Source organism: Numida meleagris, chromosome 6 (genome assembly GCF_002078875.1).
Source record: "Numida meleagris isolate 19003 breed g44 Domestic line chromosome 6, NumMel1.0, whole genome shotgun sequence".
NCBI classification, from domain to species: Eukaryota; Metazoa; Chordata; class Aves; order Galliformes; family Numididae; genus Numida; species Numida meleagris.
Genome location: NC_034414.1, coordinates 50,967,700 through 50,990,581, shown reverse-complemented (window position 1 = coordinate 50,990,581; position 22,882 = coordinate 50,967,700). Strand labels below are relative to the sequence as shown.

General features: G+C 34.9%; 1 protein-coding gene across 2 annotated transcripts in view; it reads right to left on the bottom strand.

The window, feature by feature from the left end:
• The window catches only part of PPP2R5C (protein phosphatase 2 regulatory subunit B'gamma), a 76,585-nt gene that overhangs the window by 4,160 nt on the left and 49,543 nt on the right, over positions 1–22,882 (bottom strand). For both annotated transcript variants that reach the window (XM_021403495.1, XM_021403496.1), the window contains 11 exons: positions 18,083–18,193; positions 17,379–17,471; positions 17,149–17,279; positions 14,548–14,607; positions 13,097–13,205; positions 10,496–10,549; positions 8,265–8,435; positions 7,616–7,743; positions 5,985–6,086; positions 3,982–4,054; positions 1,552–1,668 (listed from right to left, as the gene is read on the bottom strand). In XM_021403495.1, the coding sequence (XP_021259170.1) occupies positions 1,552–1,668; positions 3,982–4,054; positions 5,985–6,086; positions 7,616–7,743; positions 8,265–8,435; positions 10,496–10,549; positions 13,097–13,205; positions 14,548–14,607; positions 17,149–17,279; positions 17,379–17,471; positions 18,083–18,193 (1,149 nt within the window). The remainder of the gene's footprint in view (positions 1–1,551; positions 1,669–3,981; positions 4,055–5,984; positions 6,087–7,615; positions 7,744–8,264; positions 8,436–10,495; positions 10,550–13,096; positions 13,206–14,547; positions 14,608–17,148; positions 17,280–17,378; positions 17,472–18,082; positions 18,194–22,882) is intronic.

Below are 22,882 nucleotides of genomic sequence, written 5' to 3'. Positions count from 1 at the left end.
GATTTCCTTTGGTACTTAAGCAAGGGATATGTAAGTCTCTCTCCAGTGTCCACTCATAAATGCAATGCTACCTTGCTTGGTTTCCGCAGTATCCCAAACCTTCAATCCTTTTCTTATCACATGAGCCAATGATCAATGTTCTTGCAGGCTTCATACGTCCCAGAGATTTCTGTAAGGTTTTTTTTTTTTTTAAAAAAAAAAAAACAACCAAGAACTCCAGTTTCAAATTGTCCTATTCGCCCTGCAAGGACAGGATCTTTATCTTTGAAAAATGGGTTTAGATATCTCTTAATAATCTCATCTACTTTTTGCACTCTTTTCAAATGGAGAAATGCAAGAAAGCATGCACCAGGGGAGATGGTTGAAGGACACTTAAATAGTTCTCAAAAACTCCAAAACTTAGTTTATTTTACAACTTTTTTTCTTTCCCATTTGCTTTTACTGCAAACCACTTCAGAAATGAGTGTTTAAAAGCTAGCCATCACAGAGTACAACTTAGTTTTTTTTTTATTTCCAACTATTGAATCCAAAATGACATATTTCTTAGAATAGATCAACTACAGTACTGGAGAATAATTAATAGAATTTTACAAAAGTAATGAAGGAGGTAAAGTCCACGTTATGTTTATTTTTATTAAATTCCTTGTTTGATATTTTCATTCAAATTAACAGGATTTATCTCTGATCTCAATCACTCACCCTGAGACCACTGCTCTCTTCTTAAACTTTGCTGGAAATAGAGGTATTCAGACTACTGATATTTTACCAGATATTGGAATGATACTGTAGCACTTGCTCCCTGTCACCCCATCACCTTCCATTAGCTCCTAGTTCAAATAGATCTCCAAAGCTCTAGTTCTGACACCAGGACTCTAGTTCCACTTAAGTTAATTAAAAAAAAATACCTCAAGATCACTAACCATTAGCTAAAGACAAAATACTGGAATGGCTTTGAATCTCTTTGCCTGTTTGTAGGTAATAGAACATTAACAGATAGTAGACTGAGAAAGACAAGATGGTGGACTGAGGTGTGTGGGCAAGAAAATTTACATGGTAGACACTTCACAAGCTTTGTCAAAACACTGTAGCTTTAGCCAAAAAGAAGGCTCTGAATAACAGATAAAAGAAATGTAACCACTAGTATCTCATTATTTTGTAAGTTCTCCTTGTTAAAAGACAAAATTGTTACACAGTTAAGAGATTTATGTATTTTTAATTCTCCTTAGGGCATAAACTTTGCTTCTGTCATGACTCGGCTAATTTCTAAGTTGAAAGGAATGAAATCTTCGTAGAAGATCTCAAGAGGTTTTCATCAGAACTCTAGACATTAGAAATGTAACACCATATTCCTTGCTGCTCTATTATCACTTTAAAGTAGCAACAGAAGTTTATTATTATTGCAAGACACAACAGTTAAAGAGGTGAAAATATAGCCCAAGTTTATCTCTAGAATTAACCAGAAAAAGAATTCAGAATTAAGACCAACTGCCAGATTTATCATTTGTTAATTCAGTTTGTAAAGAGTGCTTTATTATCTTCACATAACCTTACCTGACAAGCCTCTTCTTTCACTGTCTTTTTCAGCATCTGCAAATCTTCAATTAAAGGCCCATCTGTTTCCATTGCAACTGGACTGTTCAGCAAGCTCGTGTCACTATACGTTGGGTACTAATAAAATGCAAAGTGTTAAAATCATCATTCTGATTAGCAGTAACTAAATACTAAGAGTGATTTAGAGCACCTGAATGCTGTAATTATTGGAGATTAGCTTCAAAATCTTACGCTTCCAGGTACCAAGGAATAATTTTTCTCCTAAGCGTACATGAAAGATGGAGAAAAACGGAACTCCAATATTTTCATTCTGGCAGAGATGTCCCAATGAAAAATTACACTTTATCTGAGACTTAATTTTGAAATATATTCATATTTTGTCAATTTCTGGCAACTGAAGCCTTCTTAATACACTGTCTAGTAATTTTTGTCTAGTGATTTATGAAAAGCGTAGCAACACAAACACAATGATTTTTCTTGCTGGTGTAATTTTCTATTTATAAAGAAAATACACTGTTAAAAAATTAAGTTACTATAGATGAAGAAACTTCAAAATTAAGTACTTACACAAGACAGAAAATTTTAATAAAGCAGCCATACAAGTACTTTGGGAATTAGAAAGATCATGTGAAAACACTCATAGTATCTAAGACTTGCTGTTCAGTAACCTCAGTAGTTTATCCATAGGTTAAGTTTGATTTTAATTCGGATGAGGTGCAAGTTGTCTTTAAAAACTCATTTATAAGCACACTTTCTCATCTATTTTTCTTCATAAATATTTTATTATTTAACTGTACCAGTAACATAATGCATATAAGATAGAAAAAAATCTAATCAGCAAGGATTTTATGATCAAGATCTAAAATTTTAAAATGTGTTATGTTATGCAAAGTCAGGAATAGCTCTGAACAAGAATTGTTAGTAATTAGACAAATTAAGGAAGTGTTACTAGAAATTCAGGGTGGAAGGGGGAATTACTAAAATCCATTATATAGAGTGCTAGAAGCATCTAATACTGATGTCAATTCTTTATTCAGTGAAGCACTCAGTGTTCAAATTAATCGTATTTTAAATCACTCGTCATTATTAGCTCTCTTCAAGCATGCTATACAGAATATATCGTATACAGGTTGTGCTACCCAGCTTCAGAAAGTACACTGAATTACAAAAAGTTAAATGGGAAGACTAACAATTTTATACTTCAGAACTGTAGATTTTACTATCTCAAGTTTATTCATTTATTTAGTTAGACAGGCACAGTTCATTTCTGACAGCAAGTGACCATCTATATCAAGCACTCTTCAACCAAGTCTTTCGTACGACATTAGGGAATGTTGTGTCAGTGAAAGATAATTCATGCTTTCAAGCACATGGTTCTTCTAAAACTCATTTGACTCTTCTACTGTTAGACATACTGTTTGATTTTTAACATTTTTTATTTGAGCATTTTAGTAACTGTTCCCTGAGAAATACTGCAAAGGGAAAAAACATTTATGAAATTCCTCCTCCTTAGGAAAAACATGGACCCCATATTTGGTTTTAGAACAACGAGATCATAAAGTTCCCTGCTTCCATTTATAGAGTATCACTGTTCACTCTTTCACCACTCAAGCTAAGAAGCTGCAAACACACAGTACACTAACTTGCTTGCTGCAAAGTAACAGAAGCGTCTAATTTTTTTTTTTTTTGCCCACAGCAGCAAATCAGTGCGATTGAGATAAAGAAAAATGATCTTTCAGAAAGTAAATGAAAAATAAAAAGATTAGCAGCATTCCCCAAGAAATGAGAGAGTGGGTGAGGAGAAATTCAGGCTGAACCATTGTCTTCTCTCATGATTTCAAGATAAGCACTCTAAAGGAAATTTGCTTTATCAATATTTTAATTATGTCAGCTCACAAATGCTTGACAGGATGTTTCCTTTTTAGTAAGAATCTGATGTGCAGATTCACCAGGAGACTAACCCATAGCAAATATAAGAACAAATGCAGAAGACAAGAACGTAAAAATTTTAGTTTAATCCATTTGACAGAGGAACACTGAGCAGTCATAACTCACAGTTTGCAGAAAGATCTCTTTTGTAATATATTGTTTGCAAAACAGCTTTCAAAGAGAAACCAATTATGGCATCTCTATGTTTTCCATAATTTTGCACAATAACTTTTCAAACCGCAATACAGTAAATCTCCTATTATAAGAAAAGGAAAAAGTACTTCACATCATATTTTTCAGAAACCTTTTTTTCTTATTAAATAACTACTTGCACAAGAGAAAGGTTACAAATTTTAAAGTACTTTTATTGTATATCTTTCATAATACAATTAATGAAATTGTTTTATTTCCATGATCAGTCAAGACCTGTTTCCCCCACTGATATTTAACAAAACTAAAGTATTAGAACATGAACATCTTATGTTAATCTTTTCTAAATACCTGGGGATTTGATTTGGCTAGATTTTCTATTTTAACCCATGCTTCTTCCCGTTCCTTCAATTTTAGCTTCTCTCTGAAAAAAAAATTCAAAGCAAAAATGGCAAAAGAAGCGTGGTGAATCTTTTATCACAACCTCTGTATTTTCTTTAACATTAAAAGAAAAATCACTAGAAGAGTAAGTTGTTTGGCAATGCCCATTTCAGCTTACCACCCAAAAAACCACTTCACATTGGCATTATAATTTGCATTATATCAATACCTCATGATCCCACAGCAACATTAAGAAGGAAAAAAAACAAACCAACCCTCTCGTGAAAGCAACCAGCTAACATCAGTTAATCTTTGCTAACTGTACAATGTTAAAAGGATTATAACTCAAAGGGAAAAAAATTTTGAACCACGTTATACAGATTCTTACTGTCAACTCAATGGCTTGGGTAATAGTTTAAACAAGTGAAAAAACCCCAGAGATATTTTGAATTGCACACAAAAAGAGACATACTTAAAACACAACAACAATCAAAAAACAAAATAAATCATTCAAGGGAGTCACAAGAAACGACATTTAAGTAGAAGAGGGAAGGTTTCTTTCTTTATACCTGATGTTATTCAAATTTAAGTTATTGGTTTTCCCTATCCTAATAAACAGCTTATGCATAGACTAGAACAAACCCTTTGAAAGGTGGTAGAGTTGAAGAAGGGCTTTCAGGCTTCAACAGATGGAGTAGCTGACCCTGGCTTAAAACCCAGCAATTATAATTCAAATCTACACACAACTTGCCACCATCTCTTCATTAAGTTAAGCTTAGAGCGGGGTAGAATTCCCACTCCAGCTAAGCTCTATTGTGGTGAAGAACTTTGTTTTCCTCTGATGTCACCCTTAGCACTCTGCCTGCCTTAATTTATGTTCAAATAAAATGCCACAAAAAACCCAACCAAAACCAACAAACTTAAAACAAATAGAAAAAAGGAGAAACAATTGATTTCTAGTTTAATAAAAGGATTTCTACTCATTTGCTATATGGGAAGAGAGATTTATGCAGTTTTTGTTCTTTTGAAAAATAAATATTCACACTTTTGTCCATATAAAAAAAATGTATGCAATACTACAAGTTCATTTCTACTTGAATTGTAATAAGCAGCTTCAAAATTTGAGTATGCTTACCTACATTAGAAATTTTTATCACTTCCAGAATATTGTTTTAATACAGGTTCATAATTTAAAACATTATTTGTGGGAAACCTTGGTCACTTAGAAATTAAAAATCAAATTGAAATCCAGATATTTTTAATACCTGCTTCTTAATCATGCTCCCAGTTTCTGAAGTGAGCACTAAATGAGTCACACATTTGACTTTTATTTCCAATGTGTTAAATAATTTTGAGATCCAGAGGAACAGCAGATTTGTTCTCAAAAATTCACTTTTCATAAAATTTAGCTTCATTTTTGGGCATTTACCAGAAAATTCAGCTTCCAATTGCCTGCTCTCTTTCACTGGCCTGTGCAGGACTACATTACAGTCATCAGGATTCTTCTGGCAAATAGTGCATTATAACAGAGTGACAACTTTATCTTGGATAATTTCTAGAAAAACATGCACATGTGCGCAGACGATGCAATGTCAAAAATACTGGAAAAGTGTTTTGGGAAGGACAAAGTGACAACATGAAAGAAAATAACACTGGGTAAATACAGCATGCAAAAATAAACATAAGATGTAAACTAAACTGAGGGCTCCACAATTAGCAGTGTCCTTTTCCAAAAATTAGTTTTAAGGAAGACAGTGATATGCAGCAGCATTAGGCCGAAGACTACATGAAGTACTCCATTCTGAAGATTTTACAGTTCACATGTAATGAGAAGTTTCACCGAGTGAATTTTGAGGCTTGTACTGTAATCAAGTGGGTACAACTTCCCAGCAGAGACACAGTAGTTTTTCAGAGCTAAAGCACTCTGAACAAATTATTCAAGAACAGACAGACACACTGACATGAAAACTTACTTCAGTTTTTCTGCTTTAAATTGCTGTGTGCAGTCATCGAACAGTTTTTGGTTCATCTCCATGAAGAGTTTCAGAGCATTGTATATCAAGCCATGTATTGTCCTATAAGTAAAACTTCTGGTTGAAACTCAGAGTACTTTAAACTTTGAAATCTATTTTTTCTGGTCAACAGAAGCCAATAGCCTACATAACTGGAAAATTACATCATTTCAGAACAAATGGAAACAACGCTAGTTAACGGAAGTTTCAGTTTACCTTCCAAAGGGCTAACACAAGTACTAAAGTTACAATTTCACTTACTCTATAGTACTACTTACCATGTGTATTTTTCATTAACTTCATTTTTAATACTGTGTATCAACAGGACTAGGTTTGATATTTACTGGCTGACGTTAATCAAGCTCAAGTTGTTAAAGAAAATGCAAGATAGCATTGCAGTTTTTGAAATAAGTAACTTACTGGCTACCAACAAAGTGATTATAAGGAGCCCAGAAAAGACACTATTCATTTTGGAAACTGTCACACAGCAACAGCACTTAGTTCAACACAATTATGCCACGACTCTTTGGAAAAGTGTTAGAAAAGTGATGTGGAAAACAACAACAACAAAAATCTGCCTTATTAAGCACTTACTTTTACAGAGTATTTTACAAATTCTAGTGTGTAATCTAATGCAGATCACTAAAACCAAACAGCAAGCAATCAGTTAAGTGATTACTTTGTAACACGCACATGAGTTGCAAGTGAGAGTGCAGCTGTACTGGGTAGCATGACCAACGCATGGCCTTGAAAGCCAGAAAAATAACTGACAACAATCCATATTTACTATATACAGTTGCACCACTGAATCAAAATTTTATTAGTAAGTACGTTATTTGTTTCTGCTTACATCCAGTGATGATAGTTATCAATCACTAACATCACTTTATCTTCCTTTTTCTTGTGTTTAGTGGTAGATTCAGTATGTGTTCTTTGCTAACCCATCACCAGAGCTCAGTTCATGGCCAGCACCAGACTGTGGATACTTTCATCATCCCAGCAGTTGCACAATAGCAGAAACAAAGAGGCCCTTTACAATGGAACAGCTGCAGAAAGGAGCTGACCAGGAGGACTGTTTTCACGTGTAAGTACTATGTTATTGTGGGGAAAAAAAGTGAAAATAGTCAATGGAGAAAGAAAACAGTAAACACAAAGGGGAAAAGAAAACAAGAAAAAGAAACAAAATGACCCAATCTATAACATATTCTGCTAGGATTCAGAAGAAATGCGAAAGAGCAAAGAGGTTAGAGATCAAAAAATCAGTTTGTCTTTAGAAGTATCCAGATTAGAGATTAATGACAAATTTTCCTCATGTTAATAAAAATGTCATGGATTGCATGTACTATAACACGGTTTTTTAATGGAAGAAAAACTCCATCCTCTTCATTTCTTGCTTATAATTTTTGCTTATACCGTTTGTAACGTTTAATATTAACATTTTGACAACAGTAACCTCCTCTTTACCCAACAACCCCAATGACACAGAATAAACAGCTTAACACATTTAAAACTATTCAAAGACACAATCTGAGCTATTTTCAAGACTAAACTAGACAAAAAAAGCAAAATTTTATTGTACAAATGTCTCTTACTTGTTCCAATGTGTCTTTGAATTCCGGTATAAGGATGGAAACATGATGGGTAAAATCTTTGCTGCATTATCACTAATTAAACTCATAATATACTCATTATTCCAGTAGTATAATGCACGCTCTGCAACCTAAGATGACAAAGAAAAAAGGAACACTTCTTCAGACAATCTCTTAAAAAAGCAAAAACAAGTGACAGCTAAGAAAAGCTGCAAATGAGATTTGGATTTTTGTAGCATGAACTGGAAGCTACTTATGGAACTGATGGAGAGAGGAAAACTGCTTTTTCCTCAACAAGGACATGATTCAAACCATTCAAGCAATCAGAGAAAGGCTCTCCACAAGAAACACTGTGTAGAATTCAATTACAAGAAGTGAAATGCAAACGCTGTATACTGATAGTTTTCAGGTACTTCTGAAAACACTATGATTTTAAGCTGTTGAGCATAATACTTTTAAGTGAATCATCTAAAATAAACTCTAGTACTGCACTCCTGAAAAGAGAAAATAAGGCTAACATCTGGATCCCCCGATTTTGCCATAGATGTGAAGACTTTTTCTAACAACTAATGTTAAGTATGGTGAATAATAGCAAATAACAAATTCACTTTGTAAAAATCCTCATTGCATTGTACATTTTGTAAATACAGACCTGGAAGTGTGGACTGGACACACATTTGGCTAGCTGTCTGAAAAGAGGTTCCATAACTTTTACAAATTCAGATGGTTCAATAACATCTAAAATTTCTTCTAGTTCATTTAAAAACATGACTTCTTTTGGACTGTGAGTCTTTGGCCAGTATTTCAGCAGTGCCATTACAACCTGTAGAAACAAAATGAACAAAATTTTCATTATTATTTTGTCTTGCGCTAAATTACATCTCATTAAGAAGTCATAGAATCATAGAATGGCCTGGTTGAAAAGGACCTCAAAGATCATCTAGTTTCAAACCCCCTGCTGAGTGCAGGGCTGCCAACCAGTAGACCAGGCTGCCCAGAGCCAAGTCTGAAGGCTGAACACAAAAAACCCTCAGTTTTGTCCCACAACAGCAGTGATCAGACATGGTTCAGTGTCACAGAAATAACTGCTACCATGGCTATAGAACACTTCCTCAGAAGACAGTTATACACAAAATATTTGTTTAAAAATAATTAGAAAACTAGAGAAAGAACCTATGTCTCATTATGATAATCAACTCAAGTGCAAATTTGCAGCTACATAGTGAGGAAAAATATCTGCCACTTAAGTGACAACAGCTTTCAATTTCTTATTTCTTGGAAGTGTACTTCAAGACTCAAGTAATGAAGCTCTATCATATTTTAAGAAAAGGCTTACCTTAAATGCTCAAACTGGCAGGTGACTGACTACTCCTGGTATATTGCTGTTACACATTAAATTTTATTTGACTATATTACTATAATCAAGTCTTAACTTGCTCCATGATTATTAAATTACTTAACTCATTTAGGTAGTTTTTGTCTAGCAAATCATGAACCCTCAAAAGACAAGTGGGAGAAGAGGAACAACGAAAGACAAAAAGGAGATCCATAAAATGTGATATGGAAAAGGAAGTAGTCTATTAAATGGCTCAACTTAAGAACAAAACAAAACTACACTCTTAAGAAGCAGCTTATATACAGTTTTGAAGTAGTTTAAACACTGAGAGGATGGCTAATAAATTGTTGCAAACACCAAACTTACTCGTTTAGAAAAAAGGAACACGCTTATTTTCTGAAATGGATGGAATTCTTAAATTTAAAAAATCTGGACTTCATACTATAAACTACAAGAAACATGGAAACGTCAATTAAGTGATAACTCAATGAGAAATCAATGCATGTTCCTTATATGTATCATTTAAATGTCACTGTAGACACTATGTCCTTAACAAAGCCTTGGGAAATACATGCAGATTTTATTAAATGAGATGTCAAAAAATCTCATTTAACAATTAGTAGAGGAAACAAAGGGTTCTGTTCTGCAACAACCAGAATTTTTGAAGAGGAACTTGCACATGCATCGCACATTAAGAGATTGAAAGAATGCTGTAAGCATTATGTACTGATTTGGGAGACAAAGGGAAGCAAACTTAGATGTTAGTTCGAATTTGTTCTAGCAAATACGTAGCATCATAACTGATGCCTGGAAGAAAGCTAACAATTCAAAAATCTCACATAAGATGAATAAAAGTATGTCCAGAACTTGGTAACTTAAACATTAAAAGCTCCAAGTAGAAGAAAGTTCTTGCTCAGTTGCACACTGCTTCATGAATCACAGTTTACAATCAAAACAGTTTAACCGAGTAAGGTGCACTTTTATTAGAAGTGATCATTCACTGATCACTATTTAGCAATTAAATGTGTTGGCTTAGTGATGCAAAGCACTATATACAGTATTCATCTATGTATGCAGCTATGCACAGCAGAGGAAAGTCTGTTTTTGTTTATGTTCCACAGTTGGTATCAGATTCAAAATGAGATCAGGATCTGACTCAAAAGCCTTGCATCAGTACATAGCTATGTGTGCCAGAAATCTGCATGCCAGCACAATATCAGCCTCACAACACAGCACAGTTCAGGCAAGTAAATATCTGACTAAGCCACTTTTGGATCAGCTGTCTCAGGGAGAGTCAGCCAGAAGAAAATAAGCAGAGTAAACTCAATTTTGCTCCTAAAAGATGCACCTTGAAAGCTGCATTAAATAGTTTTCAACACTGCAGAAAAATATATCCATTTGGTATATCAAAGTGATTAAATATTTGACTCTTCCTAATAAAAATAATTACATATCAACACTTTGTTCTCCAGGCCTCCTTAAACAGTCCTCTGATAAAAAGGATATTAGTATCCCCAAAATATATAATAAAAGCAAAATAAACTTACTGGTTCTGTAAGCGTGCTGTCCTTTTCTAAAAACTGAACTACACAGTACGCCAGCTAAAATCAAAGAAAATATTTTATTAATACTTCTTGTGAAATGGAACACACTAAAGCTGACAGCTTAAGCAGAGAACATTACTGAATTCTGATAAAATAACAGTATTTCTGTAATTTTAGAAAGATTTGGAAGACAATTTAAACAACGAAAGAGTAAATACGCTCTAACAATTTCTCCCAAACTTCTCAAGTCTGTTCTCATCTTCTCCTGGTTATAGTATGAAGGAGCTTTCAATACAATCTCTCAAGAAAGAAAGAATTTACAGAAAAGGGAGAATGGCTGAACAAAAGTTAACCCATTATGATTTATGCTTCTCCCATTACTCAGTGGACCACTAAATACAATTGATACACTGTTAACAGAAAATAAGAAAATAAGTTTAACCAACCTGATTTTTTTCTAGTATGTATTAGGAGATTTGTGTGATTCCAGTGTACAAAGATACCAAAAATGGGGAAGAAAAAGGACTTTTAAGTTTGGAGATATTTCCCACTGTTATTCTCTAATGAAGACATACACAAGTGTAACAATTACCTCATGTTATGGAAGGTTTGCATTAAGTTGTCACCTGAAACACTACTCGTATGCTGCTTTCATTTTCTAGGAATATCCAATCTATACTAAGAACTTACTTATACTACTGGTACTGCAGGAAACATTCAACATGAAAACAATGGACAAAGGAATGCAATGTTTACTCACACCTATTACATCTTTGCTCAAATGTTTTGCTTGTTTATACATAGTTTTTACTTTGCCATTTTTAATTAAAGAAACAATTCTAAAGCAAACGAGAAGTCCCAGAAGTTCACCTTTATATAAAAATAATTGCTCACTTTAATACAATCAATTTCAGGATTTCACTGAAGCAAATGCCCAGTCAGAAGCCAGCACTGCAAAGGTTGAATCAGCTCCTACTGGAAAAGGAATAACCTGCACATCTGCCTTATTTGTATTACAAGGGAAGTGAAACTCTCTTCTCCTTACTCAAAAGGAAACAGTTAACAACTTCTCAAAATGAGATTCTTGCACAGTAAGAAGGAATTTGCACCTGTTCTGGTGATGAAAGTGATCTGCAAATTATTGCTCTATTTCAGCTCTTCATTATGAAGAAAACCTTCCCTTGTAGATAATGAACATGAAGAAGGCACAGTGTATGACGCACATCTATCTTCATAAAGTCCACATGGAGAATATTGTTTCCCAGTGGGTTTTATCTACACTGCAGGTGAAAACCTAGAAAACTGTTTCTAGCTGACATAGCTACAAAAGAAGATCTGAAGTGTCTTCCCTGAAAACATCCATGCCTATAAGCTGCCCACTTCACAGGACATGAACACCTTTTCTCTCTCTACACAGACTACACACACCAAAAAAAGAACTCAGAGCCCCATCCAGCCTGACCTTGAACGTCACCTGGGACAAGGCACCCACCACATTCCTGGGCAACCCATTTCAGTGCTTCACTACCCTTATTATAAAAAAGCTTATATCCAGTCTCGATCTCTCATTTTAGTTTGAAACTACTTCCCACACTATCAAACTACTATCACAACGGACCCTGCTGAAGAGTCTGCCCCCTTCTTTCTCACATCCCACCCCTTCAGGTCTCCCTGAAGTCTTCAACAGGCTGAGAAGTCTTGAAGTTCATTTTTCAACTCACTTCCTCTTTTCAAATATAAAATTGAAAGCCACAATTCTGTTTTCTAAAGTATTTTCCACTTCCTAACACCATGGTATCCCATATCAATTTAAAGATATTTTCAACTTCATCACCAAAGTTAGAAAAAAATATATAGAACAGTTTCAAGACTTAGGATTTTCTATATATCAGAAAATAAACTATGAGAACCAATTTCAAGCAGATACAAAGATCTGACTAAATTACAATATTTACCAAGTTCACTTCTGAGACTGGTTAGTTTGTACCTGTGCCTAAATAGTCAACTGTTACATCCTTTTCACTTTTAAGTGCCATGAATCCACCAAAATTGAAATTTTAAACAAGAGAACTGCTGCACATCTCAAATACAGACTAACCATTTCTTTTCTAATGTTTTTTTCATTTATGGAAGTTCCTTTCTTGCTTTTGATGACTGCTACCAAGAATTTGCCTAGGTAATTTGAGGAATGTACAAAGACTACTATATCTGGTAACCTTCACTATTCTAAAGTGAATTTGAATTGAATATAGAAATTAGCTTTCCTCATGTATAACTGGACTTCGCTGTCCAGTTATTTCTTAATAAGTGCTGCTGTTTAAATGTGAATTTTTGTGGTTTTACTCTGGTGTTTCACATACTAGTTTCATTTCAAGTGCTTTCTCGTTTCATTCAGTAGGACATGTCATAGAAGATGGGCATGTCTATGTCTACCATTTGCTGATAGGAATGCAAGTCACCTGAAGGTTTAGAATTATTAGCTTGTGAAGTATGGGAACTAGATAAAGATCAGTTCATCTCAGTCAGGTAGGTTAGAAGAGGTGGTGGTCATCATAGCAGACTTCTGCACTTTGTTACTAAAAAAAACCACCAAACAAATCTTACCTGTGGATGGTAAACACTGAGTGATTTCACTTTGTGCAGTGGTAACAAAACCTTCAATAAGAATATTTTGTGCTCTTCTTTTAACGGTAAGGCAAATCCATTAATTATGCTGGCAGGGAAAAAAAAAATAAAAATCACAGATTACTCACAATACTCCAGTATTCATCACTGTACAGCAAGTACCAAAACCCTTGATTTCATAGCTTTCCTTTTTTTCAAAAAAAATATTTCATTATTATTATTTTTTTAAAAGATTCAACATGTACCAGGGTTTTTGATCCAGCTCTTCAAAGAATACAACTTAATAGAACAGACAAATCAACACCTGTCCATCCTTCCCCCAAGTCTTTCACAGGTCCTAAATTCTTCTTTCATGCAACATCTGACTATGTCTGTATTTCACATCCCAACTTCTGTTATGAACTATTCAATATGACCAAAGCTTTGAATACATATAGCCAACAGCATCTTCACTGAATTGGGGAGACCAGAGACTGGACACCGAAGAGATCAATCCAGGACAAAAGATAAGTGAAAACATACACGGATTCTTAAAACACTTTTAGACAACACCCCTTGGCAATCATTGCAGAAATCTGATGCTAATGTTACAGGATTGTAACAGACACATATCACTGAGAAATTAAGAGTTGTTAGAGCTGCCTTTTCTGTTACTCATAAGCAGCTCTTTGTCAACATCTGATCCATTTCGGAGTTTCATACAAGAATAATAATCAATACAGAACAGATACAGCACAGAAGTCTAATTTGGTTACTAGAAATGTGATTAAGAAACCTAAGAAAAACGATACTTAATTTTTACAATTTTAAACAGGCAATTTTCTAATTTCTAAAATTAAGCACCATGAAACTTATAACTTCTTATATAAAAACCCTGTAAAGTAAAACTAATTATAATTTTAAAGTGTATTTACATATATATATTTTAAAAAGCTTGCATCTGGATGAGATATCAACTGATAAAAACACCAGTTTTGACTGGGCTAGCAGCTTCACGTTGTGCAACTTAAATTCAAGGGCTTTCAGACACATCACTGAAGTTTACTTGAAGGAGATTAACAGAAGGTTTCTGAGGATTTATAACCCACCCATTTTGTGCTTACCTGCTATACATTTAGTGAAGTCAGAGAAATTTTTAAACAAATTACAACTAGTTACACATTAATTATAGCTGCACTGCAGCTAATCTTTATTACAAAGATACTAATGTAGAAAATGGAACTTAAAGATAAAATTGTCACATCCCAAGAATGTTGCTGTGCAGTTGATGTTTTTGCTGTTTCTGCACTCTTACACAAAATTCAAAGTTATACTTTTTCCACATGCTAGGAAGCTATTTTCATCTTCATTCAGTTGGCAATCTTCAGCTGAATATTTAAAGTCTCCTTTGAAGATCAAAACAGTTTAATCAGACAAAACCTACAACTTACCTTCCCAGTATTTCCAGTAATTCTGCTATGCCATTGTGATGTTCTGTTTCATAAATAAACCTAAAAAAATGAAAAGTTTTACTCAGTTTCTGCTGAACAGAGAGATAAATCTACCACTGAGATGACCATCTGACATTACAGGTAGCCTTGACCTCTCAGGTTTTAGTCACTCAGCAGAAAAACTTTGTGGAGTCTGTCAAAACAGTTAAGCAGTCTTTGAAACTTTTCTAAAGGTAGCGGCACTTCGTGTTCTTGAAGGCCCTGTTCTCTAAGATATGCATGCTCATTGAGAGCGCATTAAGATGCCTTCAACCTTCACACTTGTTCCTTTCACTTACGTTTAACAGGAGTGCGTGCATTTGAGCTTTTTTTAAAATCACACTGTGTCACTGAACACAGCAAACAATGCTTTAAATATTAAAATAACACAGAGCATCTGGCACAACGAAATGCCATGACTCAACCTTCTACAGCACATGCAAGCACACAGTGTTCAAACAGTTACTACTTATGGAGCTAAAAAGCTATTCAGTGTTAGACTCCTGGGCACATAAAAGGCTCTGTAATAAACAGAAGTAATAATTTTCCTGAAGTTTCTTTTGAAAGAACACTGTAATTTACTATGCAGTCATCTTTCCTATAGTCTTCTCAATTGCTTGAGTGTAGATTTGTCAAGAAAGTTCTATGCACAACTTCAGGTATTTTGCAAATAACCATGAAGTTTCTTCACTTACTAGAAAGTATTATTAATTTCACTTAGAGAAAATCATTTTCTATTTGGAAACTTCTCACAGACCAACACACTAACAGCTTCTTTTAATACAGAATGTTAGATATGACTGTTTTTTCCTCCTTAAAGATCCTCCTGGTATAATTTGGGACAACAATTTCAAGCAAAGCTAAATACAATGATATAGAAATCTTAAAAAAACTAAATTAGCAGGAACATACTAGCTTAATTTATATACAAGTACCTTTTTTTTTTTTTTAGAAAAAAGTAAAATCAATGTATAATGGGGAAAGAATTCATGTAATTCTGGTCATTGACTAGAGGACAAATAAAGATCAGACATTTCTGCTTCTTACTAAGTGTATGTAGGAAGATTTAGAGGAAAATGTATACGAAAATAAATATTTTGAGAAATTCTACACATTCTTTAAGAATTTGTCATGCACAATGCACTAATTCAAGACAGAAGTTGAAACAACTTTCCTCTCTGGTGCTCATATTCATCAAAGTTTACCTCTGAATGCAAAGAATTTCTATTTATTTCTGTAGTATTTAGGAGCTATGAGTGAGGTATTTTCTTTATTCTCTACCAAGTTTTAGGGGAAGAAAGGTCACTTCTACAGTGCACCTGTCATACAAATTTCAAATTGAAAAAAAAATATAGAGAACTGTTACAAAAGATTGTTAAATTATTATAAAGTCAATGTAATGATCAGAACACTTCTCAGTCTTACAAAAGCCAGGCACCAGAACAGTGTTTTAAGTCTTTACTTCTACTACTGGCTGAAAGTAAAGAGCATGAAGCAGCAAGTAAAAACATAGTTCAGAAACAGATTATAGTAGGCTGTGATATTGTTGTACCGCTTGGTTCAGATATCTTACAAAGCCATGCATTTCTGAGAAAATTTAACAAAACCTATGCACAGAGAAAAAAGTTTAGTAGTTTGTTTGAAAGATAGACACGTATTTTTTCCAGGGGACATACTGGCTCTAGCTAGAGAAGAGCTGCTGTCTGCAGGAGAGTGAAGGCTTACTAGTTCTTTTAAAGCAGCTCCTCTGTATCTCTTTTAAAGGCTCACTTGTTACCACAAACCGAGAAGTGAAACTCCCTCTACAGCTGGTACTGCTGGGTGCCATTCATAAAACAGGAGCCAGTATGTGGAAGCTTTTTGCTATTTTCTTTAAGAAGTTTACTTTGGGTAGAAAATTGTGGTAGAGAAAAAGGGAAGCATGTTGGAAGAAACAAAAACTGATACAGCGTATAACAAGTTGTAGAAAAGTGTACTAAGTCTAGAAGACCAAAAAAGGCACCATGATGTTGCTTCCACACCTGATGAAAGGCAGTTAAAACAGACTTCTAAACCCCTCTGGTAAGACTGCAGATTAAATTTTCTTCGTGTCACATTTTTGGATTGGGTATAAGAACTACAACGTATTCTACAGCAACTAAAAAGTTTCCACCAACCCCAAATGGAACATCTTACGTCTGAGGAAATAAAAGGCAGTAAATATGTTCCTTCAATCAAATACTCTCAGTCACTCCATTTGGGCTGCAATTTCTGCATTACAAAGAACTACATTTTATTCAATTGCTATTATAGTATGACTACTACTACACAATAAGAAAAGTCTCACAGATAAGAATACCAAACAACCCATCAAATAGCATAAATACTCAAATTTTTGTTGCCAAATTTATGCTGCGTGCAAGGTTACTCTAATTCAAATCTCTCAGGTTAGCATTAAGTACTGTTAGATGAAGCAGTATTAGGTATGAAATTACTAAGAATTAAAGACTGTTAATGGTATCTTGAAGCATATTTACCTGTTTATCTGACCAAATGCCCCATAAGACAAAGATACTGACATACCTATAAAATATATTATTAATTTGTTTTCGGATGTAAGCTCTCAGGCCTAAGAATTTCCCATATATTCTGTGAAGAGTTGTTTTAAGAAAATCTCTTTCCCGGGGATCTTCACTGTCAAAGAGCTCTAAAAGCTGCAAAGAGGGAAAAGAAAAGATGCACTTTATTGAATCCAATGCACTGCAAGTTAACGCAGATAGAGAGCTTGAAGTTAAAAATTGTTTTTACCTTACCTGTAATACAAACTTCTGATCAATATATTTCTTAGCTATATTAGGTTGGAAATCTGGAGATTCTAAAAACCTTAAGAAAAATTCATAAACAAGCTGAAAAAAAGTCCAACAAAAAATACCATTAGTCTTATAAACAATAAACCATTTTATAACCAGTACATTACCAAAATTACTAATTAGTTGCCCAGAATTGCACTATTTATATTCGTATAGCACGCATTTATTTACATAACACACAATTAAAGCCTTGCTCCATCCCTCCCGATGTAATGTTTTTACTTAAAGAACTTAATGTTCTTTAAATTGCATTGAAATTCTACTGAGCTCCACTGCTAGATCTTCCTCATGTGACATAACCGAGTATTCAACATGCCCAGAAGTATGTGTTTTAAAAATTCTGTTCTATGTTTGTCACAGTACCTCTCAAAGCCAGAACTGAGTCAGTCAGATCAAAGTATCTAGTGACAAACAGAAGCTCATTTAAAATCACAGCAGTTACATCTGTACCACAAGAAACAGCAAATCTTTAGCCTCCAATATACTGACACGATACTGAAAAGATTATCAGTGTAAATTCAAGAGGTATTTTAAATATTGTAGAGATGTAACCGATTCAAGGAGATAGACAGAACCTGTATGATTTTGAATCAATAAAGAATGAATTTAACATCAAAATTCTGCTAGATTATGACATCATTAAGTACCTGCAGATGAGGCCATGCAGCTTCTAAAGTTGGTTCATCTTCCTCTGGATCAAATTCTGCTCCAGTTGGATTGGAAGATGGTGGTAATGTTCGAAACATATTAACTGCAAACTGAAATCACATGTACCTTTAAGAACTCCGAAGCAAGCGAATGATTCAAAAAAGACTTAAAGATGACTTTGAGAAGTATTAACACAACCTACTTAGTTAATATCTGCAGAAAAATGCAAGCTATATAACTCAGTAATTTGGAAAAAAAATGAAGTACATTTATTTTTCTTTAAAGATTTTAAACTTGGAGAACACTTTTCCATGTAGTACTCTTTAAAGTGACAGGATGTCTTACTTTGTCTCTTCACACGCACACACACAAACATGCATATTTTAAACACTCAAGCAAACATTTATAAAATGTTTGGACAAGCGTATTTATATATACACTTGAAAAGAATTTGCAACCTTCAGAAGTAAAGTCAGAGCCAGAGACACAAAACAAAGATAGCCTGATGCTGTTATGTAAATTATTGCCAATTTCATTTCACACAGTAGGCTTATGGATGTGGAAATACCTCAAATTCCTCCCTTCCCCTCTTAGAGGTACCTCTCTTAACCCATGTCCATCTAACCTGGCACTGTGCAGTTCAGCATCCTCAAGGAAGTGGAGCAGACTACAAAGATTTCTCAAGGTGTGTGTACACACAGATATAAATCATTTTTGTGCTTCCAAGTGCTTGTCCAGATGCACACTTCTAACATGCATGAACCACAGCAGGGACCAGAAGACCCTTAGAAATGAGCAGGGTTTCAAAGTCCCTAAGACAAAAAAACCCCTCAGAAGTCTTAGAAGGAAAAAAAGGCCAAAGGGTGAATTTTAGAGAACCTCTCATATCTCAAGGTCAGAAATGTTCTAGAGGGAAGGTGGGTGCTGACAGTGCTTGTGCTGACTGTGCATTAATAATCATAGTTACTTCCAGTGTAAGAAATTTCGCAACAAATTTTGCCAGAGAATACTTATTTAGGATGTCCTCTTCTAGTTACTCCACCTCACCACTGAATGCATGTTGAATTTGTTTTGTAATGTAGTAAAAATATACCTAATCAGATATAATCACAATTACACTAATATGTGAAATACACAATCATAAATGAAAGTAAAGCACATCTGTTGGCAAAAAAGCCTTACATGATTTTTGGGATGAATTTAGCATACACTCTCAAGAGTAATTTTACAACAGTACAGATTTAACAAGTCTGCACTACCCTCCAATCTCCTGAAATGTCAGCCAGTTTTTTTGTGGACATGAAAGGACTAACTAGGTTGTGATTCAGTGGTTGCTCTTACATCCCTGAGGAGTTAACAACCATAACTCTTACTGAGCAAGTTGAGGGAACAGGTTTCTGCGCATGCCAGTAAGAAAACTGGAAAGAGCCTTCACCTGTAGATATGACAGCTATGGCTGTCAGTACTGAAAGAGACTAATTCCTCAATTCCACTTGTAATCCAGATTATTAGGTAGGGCAGATGTTGTAAGAGACAACTAAATTGATGAGCAAATAGAAAAATGCAGTCTATTTAGCCATGTAAGTGCATCCAAGAGAGACTTCCCTGTTCTATTTTGTTGCGCGCTTATTCAGTATCAAACCAGCACCAAGCAATCCCAACTTATTTTTGAACATATAGATCAATTCAAATTATGGCCCTAAACCGCCTCTACTACTTCAGGCTGATCCTTTGATACAGATGCCTCCCTATCTCAGCAGCTTGAACACACTGCAGAAATGACAAGATTGCCAAAATAAAAACAGTGGTGTACTATCCTACCCTTTCATAATGATAAAGTATATCAGGCTGCATTCAGAAACTCCTTAAGGCTATTCTTACCTAAAACACTAAACCAATCTCTACTTTAAAATGCACAAATTAAATCATTTTGTGCATCATAAAAATTCTAAGATATTTTAAAATAAATTTGGGTAGACACTTGTTCACAATGAGAATGTTGACTACACTGAATGGAACATCAGCACAAGGCATACATACACTCCATTCTAAGCATGTACCACAAATATCCAAAGAGATTATCTACCCACTGTTACTGATATTTGATGGTTGCAACAGGTTGGAGGCCTTTTGCAAGTATTAAGGGGAAATGTGAGAATACATTTCTTAAGTCTGACCACAGAAGACAGAACAGGACAACAGACCTGACCTCTCAAGAAAAAAAAAAAACTATTTGCAAAAGGCTACACCATCAGGAGCAGCAGAAACATTTACAGTCTTTTCAAGAAAACCAATAGTGGTTCAGCAAACACGTCAGTAGAGTATTTCCACAACCAGAGAAGAAAGATTACTCCACTGGATCTTGCACTGAACTGAAAGTCTTATTTGAGGATGTAAAAGAACAATTTACTTCATCAGCTGAGTTGTTCCTACACTTTCAACTAGTGTCTTGTACAGTTCAATTTAAGAAAAAAAACTAAATTCTGCAAGTTTGAGCTTATTTATAATGTAGCTATATGTCTACCCAAGTATTACACTTAAATTCTATTCTTTATGGCATACTATCAGTCTGTAATTTTCAAATTTTCAGATGATACAGGAGCGAAATGCACATCTTTACTCTCTTCTCAGCGTGTTATAAGGTAGCTTTCCTTAATTGTTCTTTTGTTTTTAAATAAATAATATCAAAGTTTCTTTACCAATCATTTCAAGATGATCCAGAAGCCCTGAAAGATCAAGCTAGATCTGTTTAAAGATGTTGTTTTGCAGAGGAATCCACCCCACCCATCTGCCGCTGGACTCTGGGAGAAACAGCAGGCAGCCACATTTCCCTGTTCACATTACTGCTGCTTATCATTTAACAGCTCCATTCACAGTTCAAAATACTGCTGTAACGTTACCTACTAACTGGCAGGCTTAGGAGCATACGTAAGTGCTGCCCCTGCCTTCTCATATCTGACAGATGGCAGAGCAGACAGTGGGAGGCAGTATCAAACTACATGAGCTAAATCCACAAGAATTACATCATATTCCCATGAAGAAAATGTCATCCCGATGCTCTGTTTTCCTCACAGTATTCCTTCACATCAGGGATGCAGGTCTGATTTTGACTATGACTAGCATATTTTCTACTCTTTCACAGAAAGAAAAGGTAAGCTGAAAAGGGCTGTATAAAGATATTCTAAAAGCATGGACACCAATGAACTAGCAATCTCCAACCTTCCTTTAAAAGTCAACTGTCTTCCAAGAAAAACTTGGGATGATGAGACTTGGAACTCCCACTTCCTAAGACTGTTAAATAGAAGAAAAATCAACCTTTTCTAGATGAGAAAGTCTCAGGCTTTTGCTATAAGGAAAGAAAAGCTGGGTTGTGTAAGGTCTTAGTATTGACTCATACTTTCCCTGCTGCCTCCCCCCCCCTTTTTTTTTTAGGATATCAAGTGAAACGAGTTAAAAAATCAAAACAGAATAAATTTGTTCCATGAGCAATGGAGTTCTTTTGTGTTTTAAATCTTCGACCAACAGAACATGAAACTCGGTGCTCAAACCAAAGCATGGCATTTCTCAATGAAGGCACAGACCTGAAGCTCTCTTGTCTAAGACACAAAAATTTAGGAAAATTTACAATGAATTATTATCATTGTGTCCTTTACCTCTTGGCCAAATGGTTGGTCTTCCCCTAACCTCTGTCTTTTTAACAAACAGGTAAGATGTAAGCTACAAAGCCCAATTTCCTCTAAGGTCAAATTCCCACAGAAGTCCTTAAGCAAACATGGCATAAAGGATTAATTTACATCCCCTCAATAATGCAAAAGAACCTCACAATCTCCTCAAAATTTATCAGATTTGAGACTTTATGAAATCTGGGCTAGTGTGCCAAAATTCCCTCTGCACTTTTAGCACTGACATACTTGACTCTGAAGGATGTAACTTCAGGGGAAGGGAGAACAGAAGAAACAAAAGGCAAATGCTGCATTTTTACAGCTTCAGAGATATATTCTGCTGTCATGGTTATGTTCCCTGTTTTTCTGGTGGCCCATTTTGTGCAATGCTAGAGAAAAGTTTCAAGTGAGTAGGCATTACAGAGAGAACATGACACACATTCTCTCTTCCCTTCTGCTGAGCAGTCCAAGTGAAGCTTGACGTGAACAGCTCTGAAAGGCAAGCTTTGTAATCTGACAGTCTGCATTCTCTGTATTTTAACAAATAAAGCCATCCTAATAGCTAAGTAGAGACACAAATATTACAGTTTCACTCCCAGTAACGTCTCTCATTCCATACTCAGCATCAGATTAAACAAAAAACCCCTACCCACATAACCAGAAATAACACTTAAATTCCCATGCATGTTAACTGAGTATGTCACTTCATTTTCATAATATGTGAAAAGTAGCAGTGAAAACTGCATTAACTACTGAAATGATCTGGTTATAAAATACAAACTTATTTCCTACATATTATCAATTTTAAACTTAATATTGCTCCATGTGTTTCACAACAACATTAATCATCCACAAGTACTCCATCATCATCGAGGAAAGTATTTTGGGAGCTACAGAGACAAGTCTCTTTTACACAAGCTTTAAATTTATTTATTTCTCAGAACACTACAGATTCAGCGCTTCCTTAGCCTCCTCTCAGCTCTCTTCAATATCCTCTGACCAGTTAGCTGGTGAACGTTTATACTGACGTTCACTTTCATACACAATACAGATATTGCCCAACCTTTCCTGAATGGAAAGTAGCAATCACATGGGTCAGTATTCTACAAAGCTAACAATTCTCAGAAGAGTTCTAAA